The sequence below is a fragment of the Panulirus ornatus genome, chromosome 52 (assembly GCF_036320965.1).
Source record: "Panulirus ornatus isolate Po-2019 chromosome 52, ASM3632096v1, whole genome shotgun sequence".
Taxonomy (NCBI): Eukaryota; Metazoa; Arthropoda; class Malacostraca; order Decapoda; family Palinuridae; genus Panulirus; species Panulirus ornatus.
This window is the reverse complement of record NC_092275.1, coordinates 22,033,521-22,061,047: the sequence shown is the minus strand read 5'-3', so window position 1 is coordinate 22,061,047 and position 27,527 is coordinate 22,033,521. Positions and strand designations below refer to the sequence as shown.

The window sequence follows — 27,527 nt, the reverse complement described above, 5'->3', positions numbered from 1 at the left end:
TCATTATCGCATTCATTTGCGCCCTGCATTTCGAAAGTTTTCCAAACTGACAACTGCAGCTCTCACTAGTCTGTACAGGTGTGTAGCGTTCGCTGGAATGCGAACATCTCAAGCACTTGTCACCAGTGAGCGTAGAGTGTTCAGGAATCAATAAACAAATCATCTTCCCTTTCCTAGTTCTTGCGTGCACTGCTCCGTGGCAGAGATGGTCGCCATGAAGAGATACACATGGCTGTGGGCGGCGGCGTGCCTCAGCCTCAGCCTCAGCCTCACCCTGGGATTACCCAGCATGAAGGCGGCTGTCGTAGCATCAGTAGAATGTCAATCTTTGCAGTCTTCACAATCACCCTTCAACGTCATGACAGTGACTACAGTGGCCTCTGAGATTAGGTGTGCCATCCGCAGCGGCCACAGAGGCGCTGTACAGTATATGTTCAATGGTAAGTATGGAACTGTGAAGCATGCATGAGTTAAGTTGTGAGTACGGTGAGTTAACATGTCTCACACATGTCTCCAACAACGCTCTCTAGCCATCTCTCCTACTTACATACGTATACTTATGTATATCTCGCTTTTTAAACCAGGTATTCCCAATCACCAGTCCTTTTTCAGCACATAAATCTACAAGCTCTTCATCATTTCCATTTACAACACTGAACACCCCATGTATACCAATTATTCCATAAACTGCCACATTACTCACCTTTGCATTCAAACCACCCATCACTATAACCCGGTCTTGTGCATCAAAACCACTAACACACTCATTCAGCTGCTCCCAAAACACTAGCCTCTCATGATCTTTCTTCTCATGCCCAGGTGCATATGCACCAATAATCACCCATCTCTCTCCATCAACTTTCAGTTTTACCCATATTGATCGAGAATTTACTATATATATATATATATATATATATATATATATATATATATATATATATATATATATATATATATATTGGATTGGCGGAATGCGTGCATAGTGCCATTGTACAAAGGCAAAGGGGATAAGAGTGAGTGCTCAAATTACAGAGGTATAAGTTTGTTGAGTATTCCTGGTAAATTATATGGGAGGGTATTGATTGAGAGGGTGAAGGCATGTACAGAGCATCAGATTGGGGAAGAGCAGTGTGGTTTCAGAAGTGGTAGAGGATGTGTGGATCAGGTGTTTGCTTTGAAGAATGTATGTGAGAAATACTTAGAAAAGCAAATGGATTTGTATGTAGCATTTATGGATCTGGAGAAGGCATATGATAGAGTTGATAGAGATGCTCTGTGGAAGGTATTAAGAATATATGGTGTGGGAGGCAAGTTGTTAGAAGCAGTGAAAAGTTTTTATCGAGGAGGTAAGGCATGTGTACGTGTAGGAAGAGAGGTAAGTGATTGGTTCTCAGTGAATGTAGGTTTGCGGCAGGGGTGCGTGATGTCTCCATGGTTGTTTAATTTGTTTGTGGATGGGGTTGTTAGGGAGGTGAATGCAAGAGTTTTGGAAAGAGGGGCAAGTATGACGTCTGTTGGGGATGAGAGAGCTTGGGAAGTGAGTCAGTTGTTGTTCGCTGATGATACAGCGCCGGTGGCTGATTCATGTGAGAAACTGCAGAAGCTGGTGACTGAGTTTGGTAAAGTGTGTGAAAGAAGAAAGTTAAGAGTAAATGTGAATAAGAGCAAGATTATTAGGTACAGTAGGGTTGAGGGTCAAGTCAATTGGGAGGTGAGTTTGAATAGAGAAAAACTGGAGGAAGTGAAGTGTTTTAGATATCTGGGAGTGGATCTGGCAGCGGATGGAACCATGGAAGCGGAAGTGGATCATAGGGTGGGGGAGGGGGCGAAAATTCTGGGAGCCTTGAAGAATGTATGGAAGTCGAGAACATTATCTCGGAGAGCAAAAATGGGTATGTTTGAAGGAATAGTGGTTCCAACAATGTTGTATGGTTGCGAGACGTGGACTATGGATAGAGTTGTGCGCAGGAGGATGGATGTGCTGGAAATGAGATGTTTGAGGACAATGTGTGGTGTGAGGTGGTTTGATCGAGTAAGTAACGTAAGGGTAAGAGAGATGTGTGGAAATAAAGAGCGTGGTTGAGAGAGCAGAAGAGGGTGTTTTGAAATGGTTTGGTCACATGGAGAGAATGAGTGAGGAAAGATTGACCAAGAGGATATATGTGTCGGAGGTGGAGGGAACGAGGAGAAGAGGGAGACCAAATTGGAGGTGGAAAGATGGAGTGAAAAAGATTTTGTGTGATCGGGGCCTGAACATGCAGGAGGGTGAAAGGAGGGCAAAGAATAGAGTGAATTGGAGCGATGTGGTATACCGGGGTTGACGTGATGTCAGTGGATTGAAGCAAGGCATGTGAAGCGTCTGGGGTAAACCATGGAAAGCTGTGTAGGTATGTATATTTGCGTGTGTGGACGTATGTATATACATGTGTATGGGGGGGGGGGTTGGGCCATTTCTTTCGTCTGTTTCCTTGCGCTACCTCGCAAACGCGGGAGACAGCGACAAAGTATAATAAAAAAATATAAATATAATATATATATATATATATATATATATATATATATATATATATATATATATATATATATATATATATATATATATATGTATATATATATATATATTTATATACATATACATATATATCCCTGGGGATAGGGGAGAAAGAATACTTCCCACGCATTCCTCACGTGTCGTAAAAGGCGACTAAAGGGGACTGGAGCGGGGAGCCAGAAACCTTCCCCTCCTTGTATTTTAACTTTCTAAAAGAGGAAACAAAAGGAGTCACGCGGGAAGTGCTCATCCTCCTCGAAAGCTCAGGTTGGGGTGTCTAAATGTGTGTGGATGTAACCAAGATGAGAAAAAGGAGACATACGTAGTATGTTTGAAGAAAGGAACCTGGATGTTTTGGCTCTGAGTGAAACGAAGCTCAAGGGTAAAGGGGAAGAGTGGTTGTGGAATGTCTTGGGAGTAAAGTCAGGGGTTAGTGAGAGTACAAGAGCAAGGGAAGGAGTAGCACTACTCCTGAAACAGGAGTGGTGGGAGCATTTGGTAGAGTGTAAGAAAGTAAACTCTAGATTGATATGGGTAAAACTGAAAGTTGATGGAGGGAGATAGGTGATTATTGGTGCATATGAACCTGGGCATGAGAAGAAAGATCATGAGAGGCAAGTGTTTTGGGAGCAGCTGAATGAGTGTGTTAGTGGTTTTGATGCACAAGACCGGATTATAGTGATGGGTGATTTGAATGCAAAGGCGAGTAATGTGGCAGTTGAGGGAATAATTGGAATACATGGGGTGTTCAGTGTTGTAAAAGGAAATGGTGAAGAGCTTGTAGATTTATGTGCTGAAAAATGACTGGTGATTGGGAATACCTGGTTTAAAAGGCAAGATATACATAAATATACGTATGTAAGTAGGAGAGATGGCCAGAGAGCGTTATTGGATTACGTGTTAATTCATAGGCGCGAGAAAGAGACACCTTTGGATGTTAATATGCTAGGACGTGCAACTGGAGGAATGTCTTATCATTATCTTGTGGAGGCGAAGGTGAAGATTTGTAGGGGTTTTCAGAAAAGAAGAGAGAATGTTGGAGTGAGGAGAGTGGTGAGAGTAAGTGAGCTTGGGAAGGAGACTTGTGTGAGGAAGTACCAGGAGAGACTGAGTGCAGAATGGAAAGGGGTCAGAACAAAGGAGGTAAGGGGAGTGGGGAGGAATGGGATATATTTAGGGAAGCAGTGATGGCTTTCGCAAAAGATGCTTGTGGCATGAGAAGAGTGGGAGGTCGGTTGATTAGAAAGGGTTGTGAGTGGTGGGATGAAGAAGTAAGATTATTAGTGAAAGAGAAGACAGAGGCATTTGGACGATTTTTGCAGGTAAAAAATGCAAATGAGTGGGAGACGCATAAAAGAAAGAGGCAGGAGGTCAAGAGAAAGGTGCAAGAGGTGGAAAAGAGGGCAAATAAGAGTTGGGGTGAGAGAGTATCATTAAATTTTAGGGAAAATAAAAAGATGTTCGGAATGAGTTAAATAAAGTGCGTAAGATAATGGAGCAAATGGAAACTTCAGTGAAGGGGGCTAATGGGGAGGTGATAACAAGTAGTGGTGATGTGAGGAGATGGAGTGAGTATTTTGAAGGTTTGTTGAATGTTTTTGATGATAGAGTGGCAGATAGAGGGTGTTTTGGTCGAGGTGGTGAGCGGTCAAGGCAGCAGGTTTGGATGGTATTGCAGTGGAATTCATTAAAAAAAGGGGGTGACTGTATTGTTGACTGGTTGGTAAGGTTATTTAATGTATGTATGATTCATGGTGAGGTGACTGAGGACTGTCGGAATGCGTTCATAGTGCCATTTTACAAAGGTAAAAGGGATAAGAGTGAGTGCTCAAATTACAAAAGATTAAGTTTGTTGAGTATTCCTGGTAAATTATATGAGAGGGTATTGATTGAGAGGGTGAAGGCATGTACAGAGCATCAAACTGGAGAAGAGCAATGTGGTTTCAGAAGTGGTAGAGGATGTGTGGAGCAGGTGTTTCCTTTGAAGAATGTATGTGAGAAATACTTAGAAAAGCAAATGGATTTTTACGTAGGATTTATGGATCTGGAAAAGGCATATGATAGAGTTAATAGAGATGCTCTGTGGAAGGTTTTAGGAATATATGGTGTGGGAGGCAACTTGTTAGAAGCAGTGAAAAGTTTTTATCGAGGATGTAAGGCATGTGTACGTGTAGGAAGAGAGGAAAGTGATTGGTTCTCAGTGAATGTAGGTTTGCGGCAGGGGTGTGTGATGTCTCCAAGGTTGTTTGATTTGTTTATGGATGGTGTTGTTAGGGAGGTGAATGCAAGAGTTTTTGAAAGAGGGGCAAGTATGCAGTCGGTTGTGGATGAGAGAGCTTGGGAAGTGAGTCAGTTGTTGTTCGCTGATGATACAGCGCTGGTGGCTGATTCATGTAAAAAACTGCAGAAGCTGGTGACTAAGTTTGGTAAAGTATGTGAAAGAAGAAAGTTAAGAGTAAATGTGAATAAGAGCAAGGTTATTAGGTACAGTAGGGTTGAGGGTTACGTCAATTGGGAGGTAAGTTTGAATGGAGAAAAACTGGAGGAAGAAAAGTGTTTTAGATATCTGGGAGTGGATCTGGCAGCGGATGGAACCATGGAAGGAGAGGTGAATCATAGAGGGAGAGGGCGAAAATTTTGGGAGCCTTGAAGAATGTTTGGAAGTCGAGAACATTATCTCGGAAAGCAAAAATGGTTATGTTTGAAGGAATTGTGGTTCCAACAACGTTGTATTGTTTCGAGGCGTAGGCTATGGATAGAGTTGTGCGGAGGAGGGTGGATGTGCTGGAAATGAGATGTTTGAGGACAATCTATGGTGTGAGGTGGTTTGATCAAGTAAGTAATGTAAGGGTAAGAGAGATGTGTGGAAATAAAAAGAGTGTGGTTGAGAGAGCAGAAGAGGGTGTTTTGAAATGGTTTGGTCACATGGAGAGAATGAGTGAGGAAAGATTGACCAAGAGGATATATGTATCAGAGGTGGAGGGAACGAGAAGTGGGAGACCAAATTAGAGGTGGAAAGATGAAGTGAAAAAGATTTTGAGTGATCGGAGCCTGAACATGCAGGAGGGTGAATGGCGTGCAAGGAATAGAGTGAATTGGAACGATGTGGTATACCGGGGTCGACGTGCTGTCAATGGATTGAACCACGGCATTTGATGCGTCTGGGGTAAACCATGGAAAGTTCTGTGGGGCCTGGCTGTGGAAAGGGAGCTGTGGTTTCGGTGCATTATTACATGACAGCTAGAGGCTGAGTGTGAACGAATGGGGCCTTTGTTGTCTTTTCCTAGCGCTATCTCGCACACACGAGGGCGGAAGGGGTTGTTATTCCGTGTGTGGCGGTGTGGCGATGGGAATAAATAAAGGCAGACAGTATGAATTATGTACATGTGTATACATGTATATGTCTGTGTGTGTTTTTATATGTGTACATTGAGATGTATAGGTATGTATATTTGCGTGTGTGGACGTGTATGTATATATATGTGTATGTGGGTGGGTTGGTCCATTCTTTCATCTGTTTCCTTGCGCTACCTCGCTAATGGGGGAGACAGAGACAAAGCAAAATATATAAATAAATAATATGTATATATATTTATTTATCTATTTTTATTTTGCTTTGTCGCTGTCTCCCGCGTTAGCGAGGTAGCGCAAGAAAAAGACGAAAGAATGGCCCAACCCACCCATATACACATGTATATACATACATGTCCACACACGCAAATATACATACCTATACATCTCAGCGTATACATGTATATACACTCACAGACATACATATATACACGTGTACATAATTCATACTGTCTGCCTTTATTCATTCCCATCGCCACCCCGCCACACATGTAACAACAACCCCCTCCCCCCTCATGTGTGTGAGGTAGTGCTAAGAAAATACAAAAAAGGCCCCATTCGTTCACACTCACTCTCTAGCTGTCATGTAATTATGCACCGAGACCACAGCTCCCTTTCCACATCCAGGCCCCACACAACTTTCCATGGTTTACCCCAGACGCTTCACATGCCCTGGTTCAATCCATTGAAAGCACTTCGGGCCCGGTATACCACGTCGTTCAAATTCACTCTATTCCTTGCACGCCTTTCAACCTCCTGCATGTTCAGGCCCCGATTTCTCAAAATCTTTTTCACTCCATCGTTCCACCTCCAATTTGGTCTCCCACTTTTCCTCGTTCCCTCCACCTCTGACACATATATCCTCTTGGTCAATCTTTCCTCACTCATTCTCTCCATGTGACCAAACCATTTCAAAACACCCTCTTCTGCGCTCTCAACCACACTCCTTTTATTACCACACATCTCTCTTACCCTATTATTACTTACTCGATCAAACCACCTCACACCAAATATTGTCCTCAAACATCTCATTTCCAGCACATCCACCCTCCTGCGCGCAACTCTATCCATAGCCCACGCCTCGCAACCATACAACATTGTTGGAACCACTATTCCTTCAAACATAACCATTTTTGCTTTCCGAGATAATGTTCTCGACTTCCACACATTCTTCAACGCTCCCAGAAATTTCGCTCCCTCCCCGACCCTATGATTCACTTCCGCTTCCATGGTTCCATTCTCTGCCAAATCCACTCCCAGATATCTAAAACACTTCACTTCCTCCAGTTTTTCTCCATTCAAACTTACCTCCCAAGTGACTTGACCCTCAACCCTACTGTACCTAATGGCCTTGCTCTTATTCACATTTACTCTCAACTTTCTTCTTTCACACACTTTACCAAACTCAGTCACTAGCTTCTGCAGTTTCTCACATGAATCAGCCACCAGCGCTGTATCATCAGGAAATAACAACTGACTCACTTCCCACGCTCTGTCATCCACAACAGACTGCATACTTGCCCCTCTTTCCAAAACTCTTGCATTCACCTCCCTAACAACCCCATCCATAAACAAATCAAACAACCTTGGAGACATCGCACACCCCTGCCGCAAACCTACATTCACTCAGAACCAATCATTTTCCTCTCTTCCTACACATACACATGCCTTACATCCTCGATAAAAACTTTTCACTGCTTCTAACAACTTGCCTCCCACACCATATATTCTTAATACCTTCCACAGAGCATCTCTATCAACTCTATCATATGCCATCTCCAGATCCATAAATGCTACATACAAATCCATTTGCTTTTCTAAGTATTTCTCACATACATTCTTCAAAGCAAACACCTGCTCCACACATCCTCTACCACTTCTGAAACCACACTGCTCTTCCCCAGTCTGATGCTCTGTACATGCCCTCACCCTCTCAATCAATACCCTCCCATATAATTTACCAGGAATACTCAACAAACTTATACCTCTGTAATTTGCGCACTCACCTTTGTCCCCTTTGCCTTTGTACAATGGCACTATGCAATCATTCCGCCAATCCTCAGGCACCTCACTATGAGTCATACATACATTAAATAACCTTACCAACCAGTCAACAATACAGTCACCCCCTTTTTTTATAAATTCCACAGCAATACCATCCAACCCCGCTGCCATACTCAGTCGCTGTAGCCAGCGTTAGCGAGATAGCACAAGGAAACAGACGAGAAAATGGCCAAACCCACCCACATACACATGTATATACATAAACGCCCTCACATGCCTATATACATACCTATACATTTCAACGTATACACACATATACACATATATACATAGACATATTCATACTTGCTGCGTTCATCCACTCCGCTCGACACTCCGCTACACATGAAATAGCACCCTCCTCCTCCCGCGCGCGCGCAAGATAGCGCTAGGAAAAGACAACAAAGGGCACAGTCATTCACGCTCAGTCTCTAGCTGTCATATGTAATGCACCGATACCATAGCTCCCTTTCCGCATCCAGGCCCCACAAAATTTTCCATGGTTTACCCCAAATGCTTCAAATGCCCTGGTTCAGTCCATTGACAGCACGTCGACCCCGGTATACCACATCGTTCCAATTCACTCTATTCCTTGTACGCCTTTCATCCCCCTGTATGTTCAGGCCCCGATCGCTTAAAATTTTTTTCACCCCATCCTTCCAACTCACATCTAGTCTCCCGCTTCTCCTTGTTCCCTCTACCTCTGACACATTTCTCCTCTTTGTCAATCTTTCTTCACTCATTCTCTCCATGTGACCAAACCATTTCAATACACCCTCTTCTGCTCTCTCAATCACACTCGTTTTATTACCACAACCTCTCTTTTACCCTTTCATTACTTATTCGATCAAACCACCTCACACCACATATTATCTTCAAACATCTTATTTCCAACACATCCACACTCTTCCGCACAGCCTTATCTATAGCCCATGCATTGCAACCACATAACATTGTTGGAACCACTGTTCCTTCAAACATTCCCAGAACCTTCGCCCCCTCCCCCACCCTGTGACTCACTTCCGCTTCTATGGTTCCACCCGCTGCTAAATCCGCTCCCAGATATCTAAAACAATCCACTTCCTCCAATCTTTTTCCATTCAAACTTACCTCCCAATTCACTTGTCCCCCAACCCTAATGAATCTAATAACCTTGCTCTTATTCACATTTACTCTCAGCTTTCTTCTTTCACACACGTTGCCAAACTCAGTTACCAACTTCTGCAGTTTCTCACATGAATCAGCCACCAGCGTTGTATCATCAGCGAACAACAACTGACTCACTTCCGAAGCACTGTCATCCATTACAGACTGCATACTTGCCCCTTTCTCCAAAACTCTTGCATTCGCCTCCCTATCCATCCCATCCATAAACATATTAAACAACTATGGAGACATCACGCACCCATGCCTCAAACCGACGGGGTTAAGAAATGGGGAACACAGGTGTAAAATTCGCGCCCAAAAACAGTAATTGTTACTCACACACACACACACACACACACACAAAGTAACTTGGAAAACCTAACACTGTTTTTATGTACCCAGATCAAGATGGAACATGCGTTTCTTTTGGTGACGGAGTGACCCACGACTCTCGAAGTGCAAGCTTTGTCACGCTAAGTGGGCTGAATGCTGTGCAGGTGATTTCGATCGGGAAGCAGACGTACGGTAGTCCTCATCATGGAACGTAAGATTGAGTTTATACTTTAAGCAACAGTGAATAAGTATATGCTTCCTTATGCATCTCCTCAGTTTTGTCAAATTAAAAGGAGAATGAAACACGATAAGTTCCCAAGTGCACTTACGTGTAATGATCACATCGTCAGTGGAGATGCAAGAATGATATAGAAGACCTAGAACTTCCAGTGTGATACACCAATGGCGCCTTAGCTACGTCTCTTCCTTGTATATCAACTAACTGTTCTACGTCTTATAAATCGTTTTTGTGTCTCCCCCAACGATGTGATCATTACACAAGAGTGTACTTGGAAACTTATCATGTTTCATTTTCCTGCCCTTTGCACACACACACACATACACACACACAAACACACACACACACACACACACACACACACACACACACACACACACACACACACACACACAAATATATATATATATAATTTACTTTATTTACATATTCATTATACTTTGTCGCTGTCTCCCGCGTTAGCGAGATAGCGCAAGGAAAAAGACGAAAGAATGGCCCAACCCACCCTCATACACATGTATATACATACGCGTCCACACACGCACATATACATACCTATACATCTCAACATATATATATATATATATATATATATATATATATATATATATATATATATATATATATATATATTTATTATTCTTATTATACTTTGTCGCTGTCTCCCGCGTTTGCGAGGTAGCGCAAGGAAACAGACGAAAGAAGTGGCCCACCCCCCCCCCCCATACACATGTATATACATACGTCCACACACGCAAATATACATACCTACATAGCTTTCCATGGTTTACCCCAGACGCTTCACATGCCTTGATTCAATCCACTGACAGCACGTCAACCCCGGTATACCACATCGTTCCAATTCACTCTATTCCTTGCCCTCCTTTCACCCTCCTGCATGTTCAGGCCCCGATCACACAAAATCTTTTTCACTCCATCTTTCCACCTCCAATTTGGTCTCCCTCTTCTCCTCGTTCCCTCCACCTCCGACACATAGATCCTCTTGGTCAATCTTTCCTCACTCATTCTCTCCATGTGCCCAAACCACTTCAAAACACCCTCTTCTGCTCTCTCAACCACGCTCTTTTTATTTCCACACATCTCTCTTACCCTTACGTTACTCACTCGATCAAACCACCTCACACCACACATTGTCCTCAAACATCTCATTTCCAGCACATCCATCCTCCTGCGCACAATTCTATCCATAGCCCACGCCTCGCAACCATACAACATTGTTGGAACCACTATTCCTTCAAACATACCCATTTTTGCTTTCCAAGATAATGTTCTCGACTTCCACACATTCTTCAAGGCCCCCAGAATTTTCGCCCCCTCCCCCACCCTATGATTCACTTCCGCTTCCATGGTTCCATCCGCTGCCAGATCCACTCCCAGATATCTAAAACACTTCACTTCCTCCAGTTTTTCTCCATTCAAACTCACCTCCCAATTGACTTGACCCTCAACCCTACTGTACCTAATAACCTTGCTCTTATTCACATTTACTCTTAACTTTCTTCTTCCACACACTTTACCAAACTCAGTCACCAGCTTCTACAGTTTCTCACATGAATCAGCCACCAGCGCTGTATCATCAGCGAACAACAACTGACTCACTTCCCAAGCTCTCCCATCCCCAACAGACTTCATACTTGCCCCTCTTTCCAAAACTCTTGCATTTACCTCCCTAACAACCCCATCCATAAACAAATTAAACAACCATGGAGACATCACACACCCCTGCCTCAAACCTACATTCACTGAGAACCAATCACTTTCCTCTCTTCCTACACGTACACATGCCTTACATCCTCGATAAAAACTTTTCACTGCTTCTAACAACTTTCCTCCCACACCATATATTCTTAATACCTTCCACAGAGCATCTCTATCAACTCTATCATATGCCTTCTCCAGATCCATAAATGCTACATACAAATCCATTTGCTTTTCTAAGTATTTCTCACATACATTCTTCAAAGCAAACACCTGATCCACACATCCTCTACCACTTCTGAAACCACACTGAAAGCTTTGCGGAAGATGAAAGCCGGCAAGGCAGCAGGTTTGGATGGTAATGCAGTGGAATTTATTAAAAAAGGGGGTGACTGTATTGTTGACTGGTTGGTAAGGTTATTTAATGTATGTATGACTCATGGTGAGGTGCCTGAGGATTGGCGGAATGCGTGCATAGTGCCATTGTACAAAGGCAAAGGGGATAAGAGTGAGTGCTCAAATTACAGAGGTATAAGTTTGTTGAATATTCCTGGTAAATCATATGGGAGGGTATTGATTGAGAGGGTGAAGGCATGTACAGAGCATCAGATATATATATATATATTTGTTTATTTATTTTGCTTTGTCGCTGTCTCTCGCGTCTGCGAGTTAGTGTAAGGAAACAGACGAAAGAAATGGCCCAACCCACCCACAGAAAAAAAATAATTTATAATCTACGAGGAGGATGAGCACTCTCCGCGTGACTCCTTCTGTTTCCCATTTTTTTAGAAAGTTAAAATACAAGGAGGGGAGGATTTCTGGCCCCCCGCTCCCGTCCCCTCTAGTCGCCTTCTACGACACGTGAGGAATGCGTGAGAAGTATTCTTTCACCCCTATCCCAAGGGATAATATATATATATATATATATATATATATATATATATATATATATATATATATATATATATATATATATATATATTTATATTTATTCATTTATCAATTTTGCTTTGTCGCTGTCTCCCGCGTTAGCGAGGTAGCGCAAGGAAGCAGACGAAAGAATGGCCCAACCCACCCACATACACATGTATATACATACACGTCCACACACGCAAATATACATAACTATACATCTCAACGTATACATATATATATATATATATATATATATATATATATATATATATATATATATATATATATATATTTTTTTTTTTTCTTTTTTGCTTTGTCGCTGTCTCCCGCGTTTGCGAGGTAGCGCAAGGAAACAGACGAAAGAAATGGCCCAACCCACCCACATACACATGTATATACATACGTCCACACACGCAAATATACATACCTACACAGCTTTCCATGGTTTACCCCAGACGCTTCACATGGCTTGATTCAATCCACTGACAGCACGTCAACCCCGGTATACCACATCGCTCCAATTCACTCTATTCCTTGCCCTCCTTTCACCCTCCTGCATGTTCAGGCCCCGATCACACAGAATCTTTTTCACTCCATATATATATATATATATATATATATATATATATATATATATATATATATATATATATATATATACAGACATATACATATATACACATGTACATAATTCATACTGTCTGCCTTTATTCATTCACATCGCCACCTCGCCACACACTTTTTTCTCATCTTGGTTACATCCACACATATTTAGACACCCCAATATGAGCCTTCGAGGAGGATGAGCATTTCCCGCGTGACTGCTTCTTCTGTTTCCCCTTTTAGAAAGTTAAAATAAAAAGAGGGGAGGGTTTCTGGCCCCTCGCTCCCGTCCCCTTCAGTCGCCTTCTCGACACGTGAGGAATGCGTGGGAAGTATTCTTTCTCCTCTATCCCCAGCTAGAGACTAGTGTGAACGTATGGGGCCTTTGCTGTCTTTTCCTAGCGCTACCTCGCACACATGAGGGGGGAGGGGGTTGTTATTCCATGTGTGGCGAGGTGGCGATGGGAACAAATAAAGGCAGACAGTATGAATTATGTACATGTGTATATATGTATATGTCTGTGTGTATATATATGTGTACATTGAGATGTATAGGTATGTATATTTGCGTGTGTGGACGTGTATGTATATACATGTGTATGTGGGCGGGTTGGGCCATTCTTTCGTCTGTTTCCTTGCGCTACCTCGCTAACGCGGGAGACAGCGACAAAGCAAAATAATTATAATAAAAAAAAAAAAAAAATATATATATATATATATATATATATATATATATATATATATATATATATATATATATATATATATATATATATATTATCCCTGAGGATAGGGAAGAAAGAATACTTCCCACGTATTCCCTGCGTGTCGTAGAAGGCGACTAAAAGGGAAGGGAGCGGGGGGCTGGAAATCTTCCCCTCTCATTTTTTTTTTTTTTTCCAAAGGAAGGAACAGAGAAGGGGGCCGGGTGAGGATATTCCCTCAGAGGCCCAGTCCTCTGTTCTTAACGCTACCTCGCTGAGGCGGGAAATGGCGAATAGTATGAGAGAAAAGATATACATATATATATATATATATATATATATATATATATATATATATATATATATATATATATATATACTCATTTAGCTGCTCCCAAAACACTTGCCTCTCATGATCTTTCTTCTCATGCCCAGGTGCATATGCACCAATAATCACCCACCTCTCTCCATCAACTTTCAATTTTACCCATATTAATCGAGAATTTACTTTCTTACATTCTATCACATACTCCCACAACTCCTGTTTCAGGAGTATTGCTACTCCTTCCCTTGCTCTTGTCCTCTCACTAACCCCTGACTTCACTCCCCAGACATTTCCAAACCACTCTTCCCCTTTACCCTTGAGCTTCGTTTCACTCAGAGCCAAAACATCCAGGTTCCTTTCCTCAAACATACTACCTATCTCTCCTTTTTTCACATCTTGGTTACATCCACACACATTTAGGCACCCCACTCTGAGCCTTCGAGGAGGATGATCACTCCCCGCGTGACTCCTTCTTCTGTTTCCCATTTTAGAAAGTTAATACAAGGAGGGGAGGATTTCCGGCCCCCCGCTCCCGTCCCCTCTAGTCGCTTTCTACGACACGCGAGGAATACGTGGGAAGTATTCTTTCACCCCTATCCCCAGGGATAATATACATATATATATACATATACACACACACACACACATATGCACATACACACACACACACACACATACATATATATACATATGAAAAATGTAAGAACAATTTAGAAACAAACTTTTAGCTTGAAATGAATGAAAAAAAAAATGAGTGTGTTAGCGGTTTTGATGCACGAGACCGGGTTATAGTGATGGGTGATTTGAATGCAAAGGTGAGTAATGTGGCAGTTGAGGGAATAATTGGTATGCATGGGGTGTTCAGTGTTGTAAATGGAAATGGTGAAGAGCTTGTAGATTTATGTGCTGAAAAAGGACTGATGATTGGGAATACCTGGTTTAAAAAGCGAGATATACATAAGTATACTTATGTAAGTAGGAGAGATGGCCAGAGAGCGTTATTGGATTACGTGTTAATTGACAGGCGTGCGAAAGAGAGACTTTTGGATGTTAATGTGCTGAGAGGTGCAACTGGAGGGATGTCTGATCATTATCTTGTGGAGGCTAAGGTGAAGATTAGTATGGGTTTTCAGAAAAGAGGAGTGAATGTTGGGGTGAAGAAGGTGGTGAGAGTAAGTGAGCTTGGGAAGGAGACCTGTGTGGGGAAGTACCAGGAGAGACTGTGTACAGAATGGAAAAAGGTGAGAACAATGGAAGTAAGGGGAGTCGGGGAGGAATGGGATGTATTTAGGGAATCAGTGATGGATTGCGCAAAAGATGCTTGTGGCATGAGAAGAGTGGGAGGTGGGCTGTTTAGAAAGGGTAGTGAGTGGTGGGATGAAGAAGTAAGAGTATTAGTGAAAGAGAAGAGAGAGGCATTTGGACGATTTTTGCAGGGAAAAAATGAAATTGAGTGGGAGAAGTATAAAAGAAAGAGACAGGAGGTCAAGAGAAAGGTGCAAGAGGTGAAAAAAAGGGCAAATGAGAGTTGGGGTGAGAGACTATCAGTAAATTTTAGGGAGAATAAAAAGATGTTCTGGAAGGAGGTAAATAGGGTGCGTAAGACAAGGGAGCAAATGGGAACGTCAGTGAAGGGCGTAAATGGGGAGGTGATAACAAGTAGCGGTGATGTGAGAAGGAGATGGAATGAGTATTTTGAAGGTTTGTTGAATGTGTCTGATGACAGAGTGGCAGATATAGGGTGTTTTGGTCGAGGTGGTGTGCAAAGTGAGAGGGTTAGGGAAAATGATTTGGTAAACAGAGAAGAGGTAGTAAAAGCTTTGCGGAAGATGAAAGCCGGCAAGGCAGCAGGTTTGGATGGTATTGCAGTGGAATTTATTAAGAAAGGGGGTGACTGTATTGTTGACTGGTTGGTAAGGTTATTTAATGTATGTATGACTCATGGTGAGGTGCCTGAGGATTGGCGGAATGCGTGCATAGTGCCATTGTACAAAGGCAAAGGGGATAAGAGTGAGTGCTCAAATTACAGAGGTATAAGTTTGTTGAGTATTCCTGGTAAATTATATGGGAGGGTATTGATTGAGAGGGTGAAGGCATGTACAGAGCATCAGATTGGGGAAGAGCAGTGCGGTTTCAGAAGTGGTAGAGGATGTGTGGATCAGGTGTTTGCTTTGAAGAATGTATGTGAGAAATACTTAGAAAAGCAAATGGATTTGTATGTAGCATTTATGGATCTGGAGAAGGCATATGATAGAGTTGATAGAGATGCTCTGTGGAAGGTATTAAGAATATATGGTGTGGGAGGCAAGTTGTTAGAAGCAGTGAAAAGTTTTTATCGAGGATGTAAGGCATGTGTACGTGTAGGAAGAGAGGAAAGTGATTGGTTCTCAGTGAATGTAGGTTTGCGGCAGGGGTGTGTGATGTCTCCATGGTTGTTTAATTTGTTTATGGATGGGGTTGTAAAGGAGGTAAATGCAAGAGTCCTGGAAAGAGGGGCAAGTATGAAGTCTGTTGGGGATGAGAGAGCTTGGGAAGTGAGTCAATTGTTGTTCGCTGATGATACAGCGCTGGTGGCTGATTCATGTGAGAAACTGCAGAAGCTGGTGACTGAGTTTGGTAAAGTGTGTGGAAGAAGAAAGTTGAGAGTAAATGTGAATAAGAGCAAGGTTATTAGGTACAGTAGGGGTGAGGGTCAAGTCAATTGGGAGGTGAGTTTGAATGGAGAAAAACTGGAGGAAGTGAAGTGTTTTAGATATCTGGGAGTGGATCTGTCAGCGGATGGAACCATGGAAGCGGAAGTGGATCATAGGGTGGGGGAGGGGGCGAAAATTTTGGGAGCCTTGAAAAATGTGTGGAAGTCGAGAACATTATCTCGGAAAGCAAAAATGGGTATGTTTGAGGGAATAGTGGTTCCAACAATGCTGTATGGTTGCGAGGCGTGGGCTATGGATAGAGATGTGCGCAGGAGGATGGATGTGCTGGAAATGAGATGTTTGAGGACAATGTGTGGTGTGAGGTGGTTTGATCGAGTAAGTAACGTAAGGGTAAGAGAGATGTGTGGAAATAAAAAGAGCGTGGTCGAGAGAGCAGAAGAGGGTGTTTTGAAATGGTTTGGGCACATGGAGAGAATGAGTGAGGAGAGATTGACCAAGAGGATCTATGTGTCGGAGGTGGAGGGAACGAGGAGAAGAGGGAGACCAAATTGGAGGTGGAAAGATGGAGTGAAAAAGATTTTGTGTGATCGGGGCCTGAACATGCAGGAGGGTGAAAGGAGGGCAAGAAATAGAGTGAATTGGAGTCATGTGGTATACAGGGGTTGACGTGCTGTCAGTGGATTGAATCAAGGCATGTGAAGCGTCTGGGGTAAACCATGGAAAGCTGTGTAGGTATGTATATTTGCGTGTCTGGATGTGTGTATGTGCATGTGTATGGGGGGGGGGGGGTTGGGCCATTTCTTTCGTCTGTTTCCTTGCGCTACCTCGCAAACGCGGGAGACAGCGACAAAGTATAAAAAAAAAAAAAAAAAAAAAAAAAAATATATATATATATATATATATATATGAAAAAGAGACTTAGACAAATATATAGATAGAAATATAAATAGATGGATACATAGATAGATCATTAGAGAGCCCACTTTAAAAGAGCCCACAACCGACAGGTTGTCACCTGATCTCGCCATAGACGATAACGACGCGGATGAAAGTAGTTATCGCTCCGCCATCGGCGAGCTGTATCCATGGTGGCTTCTTGACCTGAATCAAACCTGCGTTATTAATGAGGTGCACATACTCCCACGGCGTAACTGCTGTGCCCATAGTTTCCACGATGTTGAGGTTTGTGAAATGACTCCTTTTATCTATGACTTGTGAAGGTGTCTGCTAAACCATTTTGATTGATAAGTGGAGACAGTGTCAAAGGTTTTGGAGCACGACCAAGGTATAGCATTTGTGTGTGATTGATTATCTCTAAACGTTGTTCTGATCCTGTTTACAGCCATGCCGGAAGAAAATAGCATCCTTTACCTTTCATCTGCGACATCGATGCTTCTGTTCTTACTTTTACTGTTGTCATTTCTACTACTACTGCCACTACTACTACTACTTCTACCGTCATTACTACCACTACTTCTACCGCCATTACTACTACTACTTCTACTACTACTACTATACTGTTACTGCTACTATATCCTATAAAAATGATGCTAATAATTCCAATTCTATTATCACTCCAAACGAAAATCACTGGTACTTTCATTCATAATACTATCCCAGTAATAACCAATAATGCTATCAAGCAAAGGATACCTGTAACAAGGAATGTAATTACTGTGGCAGGTTGTTCGTTGTCACAGGGGTACAGAATGAGAACTACGACATAGAATGTGGCTATAAGGTAACGGAAAAGAAAACCAGAGTCTATTGTAAGGTCGGTGGTGAACCAGAAAGGTTTTGTTTCGGGTGGAGTTCTCTGAGATCATTGGTGACCAATGGGGGCAAGATTAGATGTTGGCAGTGTGCCGATTAGTATCTAGTGGTGGGTGTAAAGCCAGGTGGTGGGATTTACTTACCGGTGGATGCTGAGGTAAGGTCAGATGGAGAGACTATTCTAGGCGGGGTTTGTAGAGGAAAGGAGAAACAGGAGCACTGGTGCTCAGGAGGGGTAAAGGTCACGAGAGGATACTACACTTTTATGATGGCCAGGAGTAGTAAGTTCAGATAGAGACACTGTAGCTATGGGTTATCAATTTTCACATAATTCTTATACCACAGTCTAAGCCTTACCTCCCGTTTATAGATTTCTCATTTCAGAATACAATTTTTTTTTAACTACTTGGAGTGAATACTCTTTATATCTCACTTAAGAATTGTAAATACCTATAAAAGAAGGCTGTACGGTTCAGACACCAACATAGATGTAATGTTCAGACAGAAACATTTTCTCAGACGTAATTCATGAGACAAATATAATTCATGTTAGTAATATTCGTGTGTGTCTTAGGTACGAGTGGGTAACTCGCTTAGAACTGATGGCTATTTCTCGTCGTATAAGTTGTTTGCCACTTACGAGGGTCCTTACAAAGTGGCCGAGGACCGCCTCGTCTGCCTGAGGATGGACGGTGTTACTGGAAGGTACGTCACCATCCAACGGGTTACCCCTGAAAATTATAACCTCCAGTTTGCTGACGTTAGAGTCATCGGAATGACGCTGTGAGGTGGTGACTCCTCCTCCTGCCTGCTTTTTTGCGACGAGAATGCATCCTCATCTGACGTCTCCTAAGACACAAGCCAATTGAGTCCTGGACCAAAGGTTACCACTACCGGACTTATCTCCTGCACAACAGTATTACCGTGAGTTTGAGACTCGTCTCTTGTATATGCTGAAGCAATATGCTTGATCGTGTATCACGTCTGCACTTCTGTTGAGTATCTCACAAAAAAGAAATATTTACTGGCTCTTGGATTTCATATTTTGGAGGTACTGCTATGTTATTTAGAGAAACTCCTTTGTTCCTTTGTGCTTGTGCGTCCAAGACATGAGGCCTCCCACGAGTATTTAGCCTCCCTCCCCTTACTGAAACAATGATTGATTACACAAAGGTAATGAATGAATGAGAAAGAGAGAGAAAGAGAGAGAGAACACGGGATCCGGCTGTGCGGGAGTCGATGCTGACACCACACACACACACACACACACACACACACACACACACACACACACACATACAAACACACACACACACACACACAAACACACACCCCACACACACACACACACACAAAAACACACACACACGTAAACACTTCCTACCTGCCAGCTTGTTATATATATATATATATATATATATATATATATATATATATATATATATATATATATATATATATCCCTGGGGATAGAGGTGAGAGAATACTTCCCACGCATTCCTCACGTGTCGTAGAAGGCGACTAGAGGGGACGGGAGCGGGGGGCCAGAAATCCTCCCCTCCTTGTAATTTTAACTTTCTAAAAAATGGGAAACAGAAGTAGTCACGCGGGGAGTGCTCATCCTCCTCGTAGACTCAGATTGGGGTGTCTAAATGTGTCTGGATGTAACCAAAATGTGAAAAAAGGAGAGATAGGTAGTATGTTTGAGGAAAGGAACCTGGATGTTTTGGCTCTGAGTGAAAGGGAGCTCGAGGCTAAAGGGGATGAGTGGTTTGGGAATGTCTTGGGAGTAAAGTCAGGGGTTACTGAGAGGACAAGAGCAAGGGAAGGAGTAGCACTACTCCTGAAACAGGAGTTGTGGGAGTATGTGATAGAGTGTAAGAATGTAAATTCTCGATTAATATGGGTAAAGCTGAAAGTTGATGGAGAGAGATGGGTGATTACTGGTGCATATGCACCTGGGTATGAGAAGAAACATAATGAGAGGCAAGTGTTTTGGGAGCAGCTGAATGAGTGTGTTAGTGGTTTTTGATGCACGAGACCGGGTTATAGTGATGGGTGATTTGAATGCAAAGGTGAGTAATGTGGCAGTTGAGGGAATAATTGGTATACATGGGGAGTTCAGTGTTGTAAATGGAAATGGTGAAGAGCTTGTAGATTTATGTGCTGAAAAAGGACAGGTGATTGGGAATACCTGGTTTAAAACGCGAGATATACATAAGTATACGTATGTAAGTAGGAGAGATGGCCAGAGAGCGTTATTGGATTACGTTTTAATTGACAGGCGCACGAAAGAGAGACTTTTGGATGTTAATGTGCTGAGAGGTGCAACTGGAGGGATGTCTGATCATTATCTTATGGAGGCTAAGGTGAAGATTTGTATGGGTTTTCAGAAAAGAAGAGTCAATGTTGGGGTGAAAAGGGTGGTGAGAGTAAGTGAGCTTGGGAAGGAAACTTGCGTGAGGAAGTACCAGGAGAGAATGAGTACAGAATGGAAAAAGGTGAGAACAATGGAAGTAAGGGGAGTGGGGGAGGAATGGGATGTATTTAGGGAATCAGTGATGCATTGCGCAAAAGATGCTTGTGGCATGAGAAGCGTGGGAGATGGGTTGATTAGAAAGGGTAGTGAGTGGTGGGATGAAGAAGTAAGATTATTAGTGAAAGAGAAGAGAGAGGCATTTGGACGATTTTTACAGGGAAAAAATGCAATTGAGTGGGAGATATATAAAAGAAACAGACAGGAGGTCAAGAGAAAGGTGCAAGAGGTGAAAAAGAGTTCAAATGAGAGTTGGAGTGAAAGAGTATCATTAAATTTTAGGGAGAATAAAAAGATGTTCTGGAAGGAGGTAAATAAAGTGCGTAAGACAAGGGAGCAAATGGGAACTTCAGTGAAGGGCGCAAATGGGGAGGTGATAACAAGTAGTGGTGATGTGAGAAGGAGATGGAGTTAGTATTTTGAAGGTTTGTTGAATGTGTTTGATGATAGAGTGGTAGATATAGGGTGTTTTGGTCGAGGTGGTGTGCAAAGTGAGAGGGTTGGGGAAAATGATTTGATAAACAGAGAAGAGGTAGTAAAAGCTTTGCGGAAGATGAAAGCCGGCAAGGCAGCAGGTTTGGATGGTATTGCAGTGAAATTTATTAAAAAAGGGGGTGACTGTATTGTTGACTGGTTGGTAAGGTTATTTAATGTATGTGTGACTCATGGTAAGGTGCCTGAGGATTGGCGGAATGCGTGCATGGTGCCATTGTACAAAGGCAAAGGGGATAAGAGTGAGTGCTCAAATTACACAGGTATAAGTTTGTTGAGTATTCCTGGTAAATTATATGGGAGGGTATTGATTGAGAGGGTGAAGGCATGTACAGAGCATCAGATTGGGGAAGAGCAGTGTGGTTTCAGAAGTGGTCGAGGATGTGTGGATCAGGTGTTTGCTTTGAAGAATGTATGTGAGAAATACTTAGAAAAGCAAATGGATTTGTATGTAGCATTTATGGATCTGGAGAAGGCATATGAGAGAGTTGATAGAGATGCTCTGTGGAAGGTATTAAGAATATGTGGTGTGGGAGGCAAGTTGTTAGAAGCACTGAAAAGTTTTTATCGAGGATGTAAGGCATGTGTACGTGTAGGAAGAGAGGAAAGTGATTGGTTCTCAGTGAATGTAGGTTTGCGGCAGGGGTGTGTGATGTCTCCATGGTTGTTTAATTTGTTTATGGATGGGGTTGTTAGGGAGGTGAATGCAAGAGTTTTGGAAAGAAGGGCAAGTATGAAGTCTGTTGTGGATGAGAGAGCTTGGGAAGTGAGTCAGTGGTTGTAAATGTGAATAAGAACAAGGTTATTAGGTACAGGAGGGTTGAGGGTCAAGTCAATTGGGAGGTAAGTTTGAATGGAGAAAGACTGGAGGAAGTAAAGTGTTTTAGATATCTGGGAGTGGATCTGGCAGCGGATGGAACCATGGAAGCGGAAGTGAATCATAGGGTGGGGGAGGGGGCGAAAATTCTGGGAGCCTTGAAGAATGTGTGGAAGTCGAGAACATTATATCGGAAAGAAAAATGTGTATGTTTTAAGGAATAGTGGTTCCAACAATTTTGTATGGTTGCGAGGCGTGGGCTATAGATAGAGTTGTGCGCAGGATCGTGGATGTGCTGGAAATGAGATGTTTGAGGACAATGTGTAGTGTGAGGTGGTTTGATCGAGTAAGTAATGTAAGGGTAAGAGAGTTGTGTGGAAATAAAAAGAACTTGTTTGAGAGAGAGCAGAAGAGGGTGTTTTGAGATGGTTTGGGCACATGGAGAGAATGAGTGAGGAATGATTGACCAAGAGGATATATGTGTCGGAGGTGGAGGGAACGAGGAGAAGTGGGAGACCAAATTGGAGGTGGAAAGATGGAGTGAAAAAGATTTTGTGTGATCGGGGCCTGAACATGCAGGAGGGTGAAAGGAGGGCAAGGAATAGAGTGAATTGGATCGATGTGGTATACCGGGGTTGACGTGCTGTCAATGGATTGAATCAGGGTATGTGAAGCGTCTGGGGTAAACCATGGAAAGTTGTGTGGGGCCTGGATGTGGAAAGGGAGCTGTGGTTTCGGGCATTATTGCATGACAGCTAGAGACTGAGTGTGAACGAATGGGGCCTTTGTTGTCTTTTCCTTGTGCTACCTCGCACACATAAGGGGGGAGGGGGATGGTATTCCATGTGTGGCGAGGTGGCGAAGGGAATGAATAAAGGCAGACAGTGTGAATTGTGTGAATGGGTATATATGTATGTGTCCGTCTGTGTATATATATATGTGTACATTGAGATGTATAGGTATGTATGTGTGGACGTGTATGTATATACATTGTGTATGGGGGTGGGTTGGGCCATTTCTTTCGTCTGTTTCCTTGCGCTACCTCGCAAACGCGGGAGACAGCGACAAAGCAAAAAAAAAAAAAAAAATATATATATATATATATATATATATATATATATATATATATATATATATTTTTTTTTTTTTTTTTTTTTTTTTATTGTCGCTGAAAGGATCGCAGTTTTGCGCGTGATCAAGTATATTCCTATGAGTCCACGGGGAAAATAAAACACGATAAGTACCGAAGTGCACTTTCGTGTAATAATTACATCATCAGTGGAGACACAAGTGAGAAATATAACAGTCAGTTGATATACAACGAAGAGACGTAGCTAGGACGCCATCATGCGATTATCCAAGACAGACAACGACCGCATCATAAAGTATTATGTGGACAATGGGACTTTTTGAAACAAAATTACTAAAGGATATCTTACCTTCTAATGCAATTTAGTACCTTCCATCAAATTTAGTGTAGAAAATGAAAATAACGGTATGTTACCATTTTTAGATTGCATGATCCATAGGCAAGGAAACAAGTTTAAGTTTAGCATATACAGAAAACCTACAAATGTATGCTCATATATCCATTATTATTTATCTCAACATGACAGAGTTAAATTATCATCATTTCAGTCTATGTTCCTCAGGGCATTACGTATTTGCAGTCCAGAGTTTATTGATGATGAGTTTGAGAAGAAATATGCTATTGGAACTAGGTTAAAGTACCCTAGATCTTTCATTGATAAATCCCCTAAGAAAGAAAAGAAATCATTTTATAGAGTTGAGCCCAAACCTCCCATTGACACCAAGAATCTTTTAGTTCTCCCTTTTAATAATAATTTTACTTTACTTCCCGTGCTGATTAGATCCTTTAATATAAATGTTGCCTTCAGCAACAATAATATATATATATATATATATATATATATATATATATATATATATATATATATATATATATATATATAAGGAAATATATATATATATATATATATATATATATATATATATATATATATATTTTTTTTTTTTTTTTTTTTTTCGGCATTTGGACGATTTTTGCAGGGAAAATGAGTGGGAGATGTATAAAAGAAAGAGACAGGATGTCAAGAGAAAGGTGCAAGAGGTGAAAAAGAGGGCAAATGAGAGTTGGGTTGAGAGAGTATCATTGAATTTTAGGGAGAATAAAAAGATGTTTTGGAAGGAGTTAAATAAAGTGCGCAAGACAACGGAGCAAATGGGAACTTCAGTGAAGGGGGCTAATGGGGAGATGATAACAAGTAGTGTTGATGAGAGAAGGAGATGGAGTGAGTATTTTGAAGGTTTGTTGAATGTGTTTGACGATAGAGTGGCAGATATAGGGTGTTTTGGTCGAGGTGGTGTGCAAAGTGAGAGGGTTAGGGAAAATGATTTGGTAAACAGAGAAGAGGTAGTAAAAGCTTTGCGGAAGATGAAATCCGGCAAGGCAACAGGTTTGGATGGTATTTCAGTGGAATTTATTAAAAAAAAAAAGGGGGGGTGACTGTATTGTTGACTGATTGGTAAGGTTATTTAATGTATGTATGATTCATGGTGAGGTGCCTAAGGATTGGCGGAATGCTTGCATAGTGCCATTGTACAAAGGCAAAGGTGATAAGAGTGAGTGCTCAAATTACAGAGGTATAAGTTTGTAGAGTATTCCTGGTAAATTATATGGAAGGGTATTGATTGAGAGGATGAAGTCATGTACAGAGTATCAGATTGGGGAAGAGCAGTGTGGTTTCAGAAGTGGTAGAGGATGTGTGGATCAGGTGTTTGCTTTGAAGAATGTATGTGAGAAATACTTAGAAAAGCAAATGCATTTGTATGTAGCATTTATGGATCTGGAGAAGGCATATGATAGAGTCGATGGAGATGCTCTGTGGAAGGTATTAAGAATATATGGTGTGGGAGGCAAGTTTGTTAGAAGCAGTGAAAAGTGTTTATCGACGATGTAAGGCATGTGTACGTGTAGGAAGAGAGGAAAATTATTGGTTCTCAGTGAATATAGGTTTGCGGCAGGGGTGTGTGATGCCTCCATGCTTGTTTAATTTGTTTATGGATGGGGTTGTTAGGGAGGTGAATGCAAGAGTTTTTGAAAGAGGGGCAAGTATGCAGTCTGTTGTGGATGAGAGAGCTTGGGAAGTGAGTCAGTTGTTGTTCGCTGATGATACAGCGCTGGTGGCTGATTCATGTGAGAAACTGCAGAAGTTTCTATTACTTCAAACATACCCATTTTTGCTTTCCTTGATAATGTTCTCGACTTCCAAACATTCTTCAAGGCTCCCAGAATTTTCGCCCCCTCCCCCACCCTATCATTCACTTTCGCTTCAATGATTTCATCCGCTGCCAGATCCACTCCCAGATATCTAAAACACTTTACTTCCTCCAGTTTTTCTCCATTCAAACTTACCTCCCAATTGACTTGACCCTCAACCCTACTGTACCTAATAACCTTGCTCTTATTCACATTTACTCTTAACTTTCTTCTTTCACACACTTTACCAAACTCAGTCAGCAGCTACTGCAGTTTCTCACATGAATCAGCCACCAGCACTGTATCATCAGCGAAAAACAACTGACTCACTTCCCAAGCTCTCTCATCCCCAACAGACTTCATACTTGCCCCTCTTTCAAAAAATCTTCCATTCACCTCCCTAACAACCCCATCCATAAACAAATTAAACAACCATGGAGACATCACACACCCCTGCCGCAAACCCACATTCAATGGGAACCAATCACTTTCCTCTCTTCCTACACGTACACATGCCTTAAATCCTCGATAAACACTTTTCACTGCTTCTAACAACTTGCCTCCCACACCATATATTCTTAGTACCTTCCACAGAGCATCTCTATCAACTCTATTATATGCCTTCTCCAGATCCATAAATGCTACATACAAATCCATTTGCTTTTCTAAGTATTACTCACACACATTCTTCAAAGCAAACAACTGCTCCACACATCCTCTTCCACTTCTGAAACCACACTGCTCTTCCCCAATCTGATGCTCTGTACATGCCTTCACCCTCTCAATCAATACCCTTCCATATAATTTAACAGGAATACTCTACAAACTTATACCTTTGTAATTTGAGCACTCACTCTTAACCCCTTTGCCTTTGTACAATGGCACCATGCACGCATTCCGCCAATCCCCAGGCACCTCACCATGAATTATACATACATTAAATAACCTTACCAACCAGTCAACAATACAGTCACCCCCTTTTTCAATAAATTCCATTTCAATACCATCCAAAGCTGCTGCCTTGCCGGCTTTCATCTTCCGCAAAGCTTTTACTACCTCTTCTCTGTTTACCAAATCATTTTCCCTGACCCTCTCACTTTGCACACCACCTCGACCAAAACACCCTATATATGCCACTCTATCATCAAACACATTCAGCAAACCTTCAAAATACTCACTCCATCTCCTCACATCACCCTACTTGTTATCACCTCCCCATCAGCCCCCTTCACTGAAGTTCCCATTTGCTCCCTTGTCTTACGCACTTTATTTACCTCCTTCCAGAACATCTTTATGTTCTCCCTAAAATTTAATGATACTCTCTCACCCCAACTCTCATCTGCCCTCTTTTTCACCTCTTGCATCTTTCTCTTGACCTCCTGTCTCTTTCTTTTATACATCTACCACTCTCTCTTCTCTTTCACTAATAATCTTACTTCTTCATCCCACCACTCACAACCCTTTCTAATCAACCGACCTCCCACGCTTCTCATGCCACAAGCATCTTTTGCGCAAGCCATCACTACTTCCCTAAACACGTCCCATTCCTCCCCCACTTCCCTTACCTCCTTTGTTCTCACCTTTTTCCATTCTGTACTCAGTCTCTACTGGTACTTCCTCACACAAGTCTCCTTCCCAAGCTCACTTACTCTCACCACTCTCTTCACCCCAACATTCTCTCTTCTTTTCTGAAAACCCATAAAAATCTTCACCTTCGCCTCCACAAGATAATGATCAGACATCCCTCCAGGGGAGGGAGGGGGCTGCCATTTCGTGTGTAGCGCGGTGGCGGCGAAAATAGATGAAGGCATCATGTATCAATTTGTACATGTGTTTATATATATATATATATATATATATATATATATATATATATATATATATATATATATATATATATATATATATATGTCTGTGTATGTGCATGTATGAATACGTTCAAATGTATATGTATGTACATGTGCGTACATGTATGTACATGTATATACATGTGTAGGTGGGTGGGTTGGGCCATTCTTTCTTCTGTTTCCATGCAGTAACTCGCTAA

At 41.9% G+C, this 27,527-nt stretch overlaps 1 protein-coding gene across 1 annotated transcript; it reads left to right on the top strand.

The window, feature by feature from the left end:
- Positions 1–205: 205 nt before the first annotated feature.
- Positions 206–19,142, top strand: LOC139764993 (uncharacterized). Its single transcript, XM_071692046.1, has 4 exons — positions 206–440; positions 9,494–9,635; positions 17,590–17,764; positions 18,930–19,142. Exons 1-4 carry the CDS (start codon positions 206–208, stop codon positions 19,140–19,142), a joined length of 765 nt encoding a protein of 254 aa, XP_071548147.1.
- The last annotated feature ends 8,385 nt before the right edge of the window (positions 19,143–27,527 follow it).